Below are 12,037 nucleotides of genomic sequence, written 5' to 3'. Positions count from 1 at the left end.
CATCATAGGTCAATTTTTCCATCATTACCGCCGTGACATCATTGAACAAAAGCAAATGGCAGCACGTTATATTACTGGTATCTAGAGTTGCTACGGTGAGCAGAAGGGAATTTACAAGTTATAAGGCTCCCTACAGGAGTCGTCTTCTTCTTCTTCTTAGGCAGTCCCTCAGAACCGAGGATGACTTGCTTCCACATTAAAAATGAATTCTCAGGTGACTGATAGAGTCTGTAGGTCCCGCATTGGACTTGTCACAGGTGGGGCAGACGGTGGTTGAAGGGACGGGTGGGTGGGGTGCTTGGGTTGACGTGCGCTCCTTGCGCTGCCTGCGCTTGGCTTCCGCTTGCTCCCGGCGAAGAGACTCGAGGTGTTCGGCGCCTTCCCAGATGCTTCTCCTTCACTTTGTGCAGTCTTGGGCCAGAGCAGCAGTGATACCCGCCCTGCTGTATGCTTCAGAGGCATGGACCATGTACAGCAGGCACCTCAAAGCACTGGAGAGGTACCACCAACGCTGCCTCCGCAAGATCCTGCAAATCCATTGGCAGGATAGGCGCACCAATGTCAGTGTTCTTGTTCAGGCCAACATCCCCAGCATTGAAGCTTTGACCACGCTTAATCAGCTCCGATGGACGGGTCACATCGTCCGCATGCCCGATACGAGACTCCCAGAACAAGCGCTCTACTCGGAGCTCTGGCACGGCAAGAGAGCCCCAGGTGGGCAGAGGAAACGCTTCAAGGACACCCTCAAAGCCTACAGGAGTACAGTTGATTGCACTCCCCCACCCGATGAATCTTAAAACTATTTTAAAAGTTGGTCCTTCTTTTCAGCTGCCCAACAGGCAGCCGGCCCTGCTGGTATACATCTGACGGCTGATTGATTACTGGGTACCTAAAATTTATAAAGCTCACTATTAAAACTAGACTTACTACAATGAATGGAATTTTGGGCACTATTTTTTCTTAAATTAAAGATGCACCAGGCAAATGTAAAACAAGGATAAATAAGGTATTTTGAGGATTCAAAATTCTTGTAAGAATGATAGTTACTTTCATTTGATTTAAAAAAGCTAGATTGAGGTCTTGAAAATGCTGACAGGTGTAGTGTGCTCAACACACTGACATGGGATGTATTCCTTCAGCCAGCAACACGAGGCTTCTTTATTCATTTCCTTTCTCTGTTTACTCTCCGTCGCCCCCTCCCAGGGCGGAGGGTAACTATCACTACATCTCCCTTTCTAAACAGGCTTTGAATACTATTCCTTTACTATTAACATTTCAAATGACCTTCTTTCAAATCATTACTTTTTTACTGTGCTTAAGAAATAACAAACTCTAACAAACATAACATCTCTAATGCACAATGTATCTCTTTTTTTTTATAGAAACACGAATAATGCAAGCAGAGTAAGCTTGGAGGGACAAGGTGACTGCCTGAACCCTCCACCAAGTACCTCGGGTATTATTCTGACCCAATCAGGTGTCTTGGTTCTGAAGCTATTCATGTTGCAAAGTCCTGGAGGTATGAAGGAGGATTGTGGACCCTTTCAGGGTATCGTCTGGAACCCAATGGAGGTGGGGTATCCCCTGTGGGTGGAGGAGACGGAGGTGGGGTATCCCCTGTGGGTGGAGGAGTTCCATTGTAGTCATCGGGAATGGAAGGCTCATCAGCAGCGTCTGGGGGCTGCTGGGTAAGTGCGAGGTGTCTGCGGTTCCTGCGAACAATCTGGCCCTGGATATCAACCAGATACGATCTTGGGGTGTTGGCCTGTCCTTACACAATGCCTCTTTTGCGGGAGTCACGTATCCACACAGTCACCTGGAAGGAGTGGACACAAGGGCTTAGCTCTGTGGCGACTGTTAAAGTTGGCCTGTTGTCTTAGTTTAGATTGTTTGTCCTTGTCTGTAAAATTCTGGAGGTCGGGCCAGCCTGGGGTCAGGAGTGATGGCATAGTTAGCACGGTTGTACGAAGTTTTCTGCCTTGTAGCAACTCAGCAGGGCTGAATCAGCTAGAAAGAGGTGTGGAGCGGTATGCAAAGAGTGCCCGGTACGGGTCAGGTGACTTTTTTAAAAGCTGTTTGGCTGTCTGGACAGCGCGTTCGGCAGTCCCATTGCTTTGAGGATACAGAGGACTGGATGTGACATGGGTGAAGTCCCAGCTGTCGGCAAATGTGTGAAAGGTGTCCGAGGCAAATTGGGGGCCATTATCTGTTCGGACCAGCAGGGGGACCCCTAGGTGGGCAAAGCAGGATTTCATACATTCAACGACTGCATGTGAGGTGGTGGAGAGGAGCTTGATAACTTCAATGAACTTAGAGAAGTAGTCAAACATTACCAGGTAAGTTGAGTTATCCAAATGAAATAGATCAGCCCCAACCTTCTGCCATGGGCCCTCAGGGGTGTCATCTGGAATCAATGGCTCTGGTGGTTGTTGTCTCATTTGGGCGCAGCTTGGGCATTGTTGTACTTTACGTTGTAGTTGACCGCTTAATCCAGGCCACCAGACAGAACACCTGGCTCGTGCTCTGCATTTTGTGATCCCTTGATGGCCATCATGCAGTTTGTCCAGAATGTCTTTCTGCATTGATGCTGGAATGACCAACCGGCACCCTTGTAGCAGCAATCCTTGTGCAATAGTGAGGTCATCTGAAACGGCCGCATAAGGTCTAAGAGCGTTGTAAAGTTTCGCATGATCTGGCCAGCCCTCACGGCAGTATGCGAAGACCTGACGAAGTAGTTAATCCGTTTCCTGTTCTTGACGAAGTGCAGCCAGGCGTTTCTCGGTAATGGGCAGTGCAGTGAGTATTGAGTGTACATAATTCTCTATGCACTGCACCTCAGGGGAATCATCCACCGGCGGCTGGTAGGAAGCCCTGGAGAGGACGTCGGCAGTTGCTAGGCTCTTCCCTGGCACATGTGATATAGTGAAGTGAAAGTGCATGAGTCGCATCCGAAAGCGCTGAATCACAGAAATCACAGAAACCCCACAGTGCAGATAGAGGCCATTTCGGCCCATCGAGCCTGCACCGACACATATCCCACCCGATCCCCGTAACCCCATGTATTTAATCCCCCTAACACTAAGGGTCAATTTATCATAGCCAATCAACCTAACCCGCACATCTTTGGACTGTGGGAGGAAACCGGAGCACCCGGAGGAAACCCACGCAAACACGGGGAGAATGTGCAAACTCCACACAGTCACCCGAGGCCGGATTCGAACCCGGGTCCCTGGCGCTGTGAGGCAACAGTGCTAACCACTATGCCACCGTGCTGCCTGCGGGGGGACAACTCGTCCAGGTTTTTAGATCCCAATAGTGTAAGGAGGGGCTTGTGATCTGTTTTGACCTGGAATGTCATGCCTATTAGGAAGTCTCTATAGCGCTCACATGCCCATGTAATGGTCAGGGCCTCTTTTTCAATCTGCGCATAGCGCTGCTCTGTTTTTGAAAGGGCTCGTGAAGCATAGGCTACAGGGCGCCAGTCAGTGTCAGGTCTCTTTTGTAAAAGGACTGCACCCAAGCCAAACGATGAGGCATCAGCTGACACTTTAGTGAGTGCATTGGGGTCATACAGTGCAAGGCCTGGCGGGGTGGTTAGCTCCGTCTTTATCTCAGTGAAAGCTTGGGACTGCTGGGGTCCCCAATACCATGAGGTCTGCCTGTTGAGGAGATCCCGGAGTGGCTTGGTTTTATCGGCTAGATGGGGTATGTATTTGCCCAAGTGATTGACCAGGCCCATGAAGCGGCGTATTTCAGATACATCCCTTGGCGCAGCCATGTGTGCGAGGGCCTTGACTTTGTCAGGATCTGCTCTGACACTGGTCCCATCGATGACCTGGCCGAGAAATTTCACCTGCGTCTTGGCGAATTCACATTTGGAGTTAAGAGTAAGTCCAGCTTGCTGTAGTTTACTGAGAATTGCAAAAAGTCGCTGATCGTGCTGTTCTTGGGTTGCGCCAAACACCAACACATCATCCATTTGGCATAAGACACCATCAAGTCCCTCAAGGAGGCGGGACATGCGGCGCTGGAAATGCTCAGGGGCGGAGGATATTCCAAAGGGCAGTCTGTGGAAACAGTAAAGTTCGAATGGCGTGATGAACGTGGCGAGACGTTTTGACTCCTCTGACAAGGGTATTTGCCAGAAACCAGATTGAGCGTCAAGCTTTGTAAAAACCTTTTGCATCTTTCAGCTGCCCCAGAGTGTGCTCTACGCAGGGTAAGAGATGCAGCACTCTACAGACACTTTCATTGAGATTTGTTAGGTCTACGCAGATTCTGATCTTTTCGTTGGGTTTTGGGACTACAACCATTCCGGAGCACCAGGCTGTGGGTTCCTCAACTCTTGCAATTATCCCCAGTTGCTCCATGTGGGTGAGTTCCTCCTTAACTTTGGACATAAGGGGGAGCGAGACACGTCGGGGTGTAGAGAGAGCAAAAGGTTTAGCATCCGGCTTGAGGCGAATGTAATACTCCTCTTGCAGTCGCCCAATGCCTTGAAACAGTCTAGGGAACCGCTGTCTGACCTCCCGTTCGAGGTCCGTAGATACTGTCTCTGCTACTTGTGGGTCCAACCTGGACACCAGACGCAGGGAAATGATGGTGGGGCGACCGAGGAGCACTGTTCGTAGACCACATACCACATACACGTCCTGCTTTGTAGACCGTGGACCACGGGTCAGGGTAGCTGAAAATTTTCCTCCGACATTCAACGGGACTTGACCAGGCCCCTGAAGAATCTTAGTGGTGCTTTGAAGAGCCTCTTGACCTAGGTCGTTGTAGAGGCACTCCGGGATGACAGTGACATCAGCCCCTGTATCGAGTTTGAATTCAGTCATGTGCCCACACAGGCTTAGGGTGATGGTCCACGGCTGGTCCTGCCCATCTCCAATTGACCCCAGGAACGCTATCTCATTGTTGTCGTCCTCTGATATTTCAGCAACCGCAGGTGTGGATCGGCAAACTGCAGCAAAATGTCCCTTTTTCTGGCAATTCCTGCAGCTAACATCTTTGGCTGGACAGATTTGTCTACTGTGTGTACTCCGGCCACACCATCTGCAACTCCGCTTTTGTGGTTGGAAATGTGTTCCAGTTTGAGTTCCAGTGCGAGGCCTCTGTACATATTCATGTGAGTCAGTTTGCCTTGATTTGGTAGAAAAATGTTTTTGGGGGGCTGATTGTCGGGGGGCACTTATGGTTTCAATGGACTCCTCCTCCTCATTACTACATTTCTGAAGCATTGATTGTTGTTTCTTTATTGCTTCACTTTGGAAAACCTGTGTTTTTGCTTTGTCAACTGTGAGGTCGGGAACCATCTGTAATTTTTTCAGAGAGTTTAAGGTCCCTTAGTCCAACAACCAATCTGTCACGAATTAGTTCGTCCCGCATAGCTCCATATTCACAGTGTTCTATGAACTCATATAGTGCTTTGATGAAGCTGTCACCCGATTCCCCTCTCTCCTGCACGCGCCTATGGAATCTTGCGCGTTCGAATATCAAATTCCTCCGCGGGATGAAATGATTAGACAACTCCGTTTTAACTGTGTCATAGCTTTTCAGTTGATCAGCCGTAATATTCCTGCACCGGACGATCGCTTCAGCCTCCGCTCCCATGGAATATAATAGCGTGTTGACCTGTTTTTCCTGTGACTGTTTATCAAGGCCTGAAGCCTGTCTGAAGCGTTCAAATCTGCTGAGCCACAACGGCCACTCTTCTGGCCGTGTAAAATCAAATTCGGAGGGGGGAAGAAATCTGAAAGAATGCAGGACTTTGAGTGGCCATGATAGTAAGCAACGTGGGGTAAATACACTTTTTTTTCTCAGTCTCTCTTGTTTATCTCCATCCTGGCTTAATTAGCTACTATGCTACACCCGTATCGTAAACTTTGACTCACCGGGAGCTGACTGGTTTCACCGGGAAAGTTAGTTCCATTGACGCGGACAGTCTTTAACATGGGTATTTCGGGTACTTGCCACTTCTGTCACCATGTAATGTGCTCAACACACGGACACGGGATGTATTCCTTCAGCCATCAGCACGAGGCTTCTTTGTTCATTTCCTTTCTCTGTTTACTCTCCGTCGCCCCCTACCGGGGCGGAGGGTAACTATCACAACAGGCACGAATGATAATTCAAGGCTTAACCGCTTTACTGCTCACAAGGCAAATGTACAAACTGCCACCTTAAACAAGATTAGAAATTAGAGGAATTATGACAGTCAAGACACTTGTGACCAGATGTCATGTTAAGTCATAACTCAAGTTATGACTAAAAAAACAAGTCATCCAAATAGTGGCTAGGTCAACACGGGCATATGTGTATAATAGAATTCTGAATAAGATAGATTCAGGATAGACACAATTTGGTCATTTTCCCAGTGGGTAAACAATATTGTACTGTATCTACATTTTAAATTGTTTCTGCTCACCCTATTTCAGTGGCTAGGCTGTCACCACTGGCAAACGATATAAAAGTAAGTGGTACTTTTTCTTCCTTTTTCTCTGCAGGAGAACTGTTTGTAACATTGACTAAATCCTGTTTGACTCTAGGACAAGAACATATTTACAAGTCAATAGAATTACATACAATTTACAGCACAGAACTACAGCTCTTATTTTATTCAACATAACAATGATTAGACTGATTTTCAAGCGATCGAATCACATAGTACAAGCTCCCTTGCCTGACGTATCAAATGTCACTTTTTCAGCTTCCTACACACATACATGTTTCCCTTATTCTTTCCTTCTCAACTGAATATTTTAACAGCTATGGTACTAGCTCAGACTCAGAGTTTCAGGGCAAGCTTTAGCCATGACTGGCATTCTAATCTAACTCCTAATATGGAAAATGAAATCTGGCCATCAAACTAGATTTTTAGGAAAGTATTTAAATGCCACAACATTACAACAAATTAAATTATGTTATTGGTCCAAAATTCTGTATCATGTAAAAAATATTTTTACTGACAGTTTGCATTAAAGATATTGAATGAGATTTCCTTTTCTTTAAAATCAGTTGGGGAATACAGTCGTCTGAGTCATTAAACTGCATTATAAAGCAATCACACTACCTCTGTATAAAGATAAGGAGACAAGTTGTCAATTTCTAATGCTGTGCACTAAATAATGTAATTAGGTCACAATGAAGTTGCAGCATTTGCATGTGTTGGGGGTGGGGGGAGATGATACAGTAATTATTCTGGCACAACACAAAGTGGAATACCAACATTAATGTGATAAAATCTCTGATACTACAAGTACATCTTCCAACTTCAATTTGCTATTGCCATTGGGTCGATTTGTAAATATCAATTGCTGCTTTAATATTCAGATATGAAAACTGCTAAGCTGTTACCAAGCAGTTCGAAGTTGCTGTACATTGAAAGTCATACTAGCAAGTAGAATATTTACACCAAAGTACTGTACACAAAGAATTACATAAAATTCTAAAATCAACACGGAGTTAGGCTAACGGGATTTTACAGTGCTGTGGCAACTAATCATTGATGTGCAGCAATTGATCTTAACAAAAAAATAATCAACCAAGTTAATCGATGGGAGAAACAGAATAAAAACTCCTGATTTTAATAATATCTGCTGTCATCCCTGCTGACAATCAAATTACATCTTACATGACGCTCTGAGACCTCTACAGAGCATTCTTTTATGTTTATATTGCAGAGTTTTCTGATTGGTTTACTATGATTAAGTATAATAACAAATGACAGTAAAAGAAACCAAGGCTTGCCAAATAAAATAATTCCTAATTATATGAAGTTAATCCATATGTGATCACCCTATGCTTTTCCATTATAAAGTTGTTAATAGAACAGGAACTAATTCATTGACTGTTCTTCTCTTTTCTTGTTTGTTTGTGTACATACATGGATTCCATCTGCAGTAGCTCAATCTGCTCTCGGAGTGCATCTAAAGCATACTGATTCTTCTCCTCCTGTGCCTTAAGTTCCAGCAACATCTGCTCAATATGGGTCGTGAAATGCTCTTTGGATGATAACTCTTCTAGCCGACGATGGATTTCTTAAAAAAAAAATAAAGAAGTCCAATGACACCTTCAAATTTTGAACTGTTGTCTAAATATATGGAACAATCCACCCAAGACATCGCCAGTAAACTCCACATTATAGCCCCAAAGTTGCAAGACTTTGCTCCTGGTGCAGGGCCTTACTGAGTGGTAGCACAAATTGGAGAATCAGCTGGACATCAAGCAAGCCCGATTCACAGTGCTCCCAATTTTCTAACCATTAAAATCAATAGCCAGAAAATCGACAGCCCTGTAAATTGGACATGCTGACCACCAGGCCCAATTCTCCAATCCATGTTTCTGTTGAGTGAGACTCGGCACCAGGAGCAGAATCCCTCAGTTTCAGAAATTATGGCCCTGATGTTTACGGGGAGGGTGTAAGCGAGGCCGAAAATGGCCTAAGAACCCGGCAAGTCCGGGGACACAGAGGTCAAGCCGAACTTAACAGCAGGAACTCTATAATTTTTTGGATCCAATGCCCAACTGGCTGCTGGCCAAATGGACAGCCTGGCCAGGGGCCGGGAGGGAAAACCAGCGGCAGGAGGTTGCAGCTGGGGACCCTTGGGGATGCAGTTCCTGGCCATTGGTGGGCGGAGATCGGACATCACTGCCGTGGTGGGTGTGGGGGTGTGAAGAGAGAACATCAGGGCTGGAAGCGAGGGGGTGAGAAGGAGAGGCCATCCGGGCTGGAGGCGAGGGGGTGAGAAGGAGAGGCCATCAGGACTGGAGGCGAGGGGGTGAGAAGGAGAGGCCATCAGGGCTGGAGGCGAGGGGGTGAGAAGGAGAGGCCATCGGGGCTGGAGGTGGGGGGAAGGTTGCCGTTCAAAGTGGAGGGAGACCAAAGACTTCCTTGAGGTGCCGAGGGGAGCATTTCTGCTGCTCCTGGTCCACAAGCAGGGCTGGAAAAGGCACTTCCCTTGCGGAGCTGGCAGCTTCCTCCTCCATTTCACTGGTGGGTTTCCCAATCCTTGGGAAACCCACGCAGCAGCAGTAAATTTTAAATCGGGCTCCCAATTGCACAGTGGGAGCCCTGTTTAAATATGTTAATGAAGTGTCTGCCTCTCCACAGCAGGAAACGCTGATGCCTCAAAACCCGCTGCTGTAAAAACAGCATGACGGTTTAAACACCACCACACACCCGACACCCCACCGCACGCGCCGACTACGCCCCCCTCCCCCTGAACCTATCTCGCCGTCATGGATTTGGGGGATGGGGGTGCTAATATCGTGGCCTAGATGTCTAAAGACTGGTGACATTATAGTCAGTACTTAATGAAGTAAATAAACTGTGCAGAATGATATTTTGTTGATTTGTATTACATAATGTGTGCATAAATGAGGTGGAAGGGAATAGAGGGCTCGGTGGGAAGAGACATAGAAGATAAGAGCAGGAGTAGGCCATTCGGCCCCTCGAGCCTGCTCCGCCATTCAATGAGATCATGGCTGATCATCCAAATTCAGTACCCTGTCCCTGCCTTCTCCCCATATCCCTTGATCCCTTTAGCCTTAAGAAATATATTCAACTCCTTCTTGAATATATTTAACGAATTGGCCTCCACTGCCTTCTGTGGTAGAGAATTCCACAGGCTCACCACTCTCTGGGTGAAGAAATTCCTCCTCATCTCAGTCCAAAATGGCTTACCCCTTATCCTTAGACTGTGACCCCTGGTTCTAGACTCCCCGGCCATCGGGAACATCCTTCCTGCATCTAGTCTGTCTAGTCCTGTCAGAATTTTATAAGTTTCAATGAGATCCCCTCTCATTCTTCTAAACTCCAGCGAGTATAAGCCCAATCGACACAATCTCTCCTCATACGTCATTCCTGCCATCCCAGGTATCAGCCTGGTGAATCCTCGCTGCACTCCCTCCATTGCAAGAACACCCTTCCTCAGATAAGGCGACCAAAACTGCACACAATACTCAAGGTGTGGTCTCACCAAGGCCCTGTACAACTGCAGCAAGACATCCTTGTTCCTGTACTCGAACCCTCTCGCTACGAAGGCCAACATACCATTTGCCTTCTTAACCGCCTGCTGCACCTGCACACTTACCTTCAGCGACTGGTGCACAAGGACACCCAGGTCTCGTTGCACTTCCCCTTCTCCCAATCTATTGCCATTCAGATAATAATCTGCCTTCCTGTTTTTGCCACCAAAGTTGATAACCTCGCATTTATCCACATTATACAGCATCTGCCATGCTTCTGCCCAATCACCCAACCTGTCCAAATCATACTGGAGTTTCTCGGCATCCTCCTCACAGCACACACGCCCATCAAGCTTTGTGTCGTCTGCAAACTTGGAGATATTACATCTAGTTCCCTCGTCTAGATCATTTATATATATTGTGAATAGCTGGGGTCCTAGGACCGATCCCTGCAGTACCCCACTAGTCACTGCCTGCCACTCGGAAAAAGAGCCGTTTATTCCAACTCTTTGCTTCCTGTCTGCCAACCAGTTCTTTATCCAAGTCAGTACCTTGCCCCCAATCCCATGTGCCTTAACTTTACACGCTAATCTCTTATCGAAAGCCTTCTGAAAGTCCAAATACACCACATCCACTGGTTCTCCCTTATCTATTCTACAAGTTACATCCTCAAAAAATTCCAATAGATTAGTCAAGCACGATTTACCTTTTGTAAATCCATGTTGACTTTGTCCGATCCTGTCACTGTTTTCCAAGTGCTCTGCTATTACATCTTTTATAATGGACTCTAGCATTTTCCCCACTACCGATGTCAGGCTTACCGGTCTATAATTCCCCGTTTTCTCTCTACCACCTTTTTTGAATAGTGGGGTAACATTAGCTACCCTCCAATCCATGGGAACTGTTCCAGAGTCTACTGAATTTTGGAAGATGACCAGCAATGCATCTATTATTTCTAGGGCCACTTCCTTAAGTACCCTAGGATGTAGATTATCAGGCCCTGGGGATTTATCGGCCTTCAATCCTGTCAATTTCACTAACACCATTTCCTTACAAATACTGATTTCTTTCAGTTCCTCCCTCTCATTAGACCCTATGTTCCCCGACATCTCTGGGAGGTTATTTGTGTCCTCCTTTGTGAAGACAGAACCAAAGTACAGGAAACTCTTGATTTACCAGCACCCAAACAACCGGAAATCTCGGTTAACCGGCAAAATTCAGGAGTAGGTTCAGTTAAGTTTTTCTTCATATTAGTGGCCGTTTCTTGATTCTTGGCTGTGTAATCGGGGGTTCCTGCACTTGTTGCTGAGCAACAGGGACGCTTGGTTTGTGGTCGGGCTTCTTGCACCTGTTGCTAAGCAACAGGGAAGCTTGGATTTGTTGCTGTGTACAGAGCTCTTGTACCTTTTAACTATAACTCTCTGTAATCCGGACTTTTTGATAAACCGGCTCCATGACGGTCCCGTCGGTGCCGGATAAAAAAGAGTTTCCTGTATGTATTTAATTGGTCTGCCATTTCTTTGTTCCCCATTATAAATTCCCCTGATTCTGACTGCAATGGACCTACGCTTGACTTCACCAATCTTTTTCTCTTCACATATCTATAAAAGCTTTTACAGTCAGTTTTTATGTTCCCTGCAAGCTTACTCTCATATTCTATTTTCCCCCTCTTAATTAATCCCTTTGTCCTCCTTTGCTGAATCCTAAACTGCTCCCAATCCTCAGGTTTACTGCTTTTTCTGGCCAATGTATATGTCCTCTCCTTGGATCTTATGCTATCCCTAATTTCCCTTGTTAGCCACGGTTGAGTCACCTTTTTTGTTTTATTTTTATGCCAAGATAATTAGAGCAGTAGGAGGCTCTTGTGGAGTGTAAACATCAATATAGACCAGTTGGGCTGAATGGCCTGACTCTGTGTTGTAGATTCTATGTAATATGTGTATGTCTATACATTAATATTTCTATCAGAATTTAACTTCAACTACTTGATTTATCAACATTAGCAGATCTCCTGCCGTATTACTTATGATAAGTCAGCTGCCCGTATCCTACCCCGCACCAGGCCTCG

The 12,037-nt window shown here is 46.3% G+C and overlaps 1 protein-coding gene across 1 annotated transcript in view; it reads right to left on the bottom strand.

Moving 5' to 3' along the window:
- ccdc17 (coiled-coil domain containing 17) overlaps positions 1 to 12,037 on the bottom strand; it is a 95,939-nt gene that overhangs the window by 33,178 nt on the left and 50,724 nt on the right. The window contains exons 6-7 of the mRNA XM_085983028.1: positions 7,886 to 8,039; positions 6,428 to 6,544 (exon numbers count right to left, since the gene is read on the bottom strand). Coding sequence (XP_085839154.1) covers positions 6,428 to 6,544; positions 7,886 to 8,039 — 271 coding nt within the window. The remainder of the gene's footprint in view (positions 1 to 6,427; positions 6,545 to 7,885; positions 8,040 to 12,037) is intronic.

This window comes from Somniosus microcephalus, chromosome 3 (assembly GCF_052327205.1).
Source record: "Somniosus microcephalus isolate GS21.2 chromosome 3, FLI_Smic_1.0, whole genome shotgun sequence".
Taxonomy (NCBI): domain Eukaryota; kingdom Metazoa; phylum Chordata; class Chondrichthyes; order Squaliformes; family Somniosidae; genus Somniosus; species Somniosus microcephalus.
The sequence above is the reverse complement of the archived record's forward strand: the minus strand, read 5'-3'. Positions and strand labels throughout refer to the sequence as shown.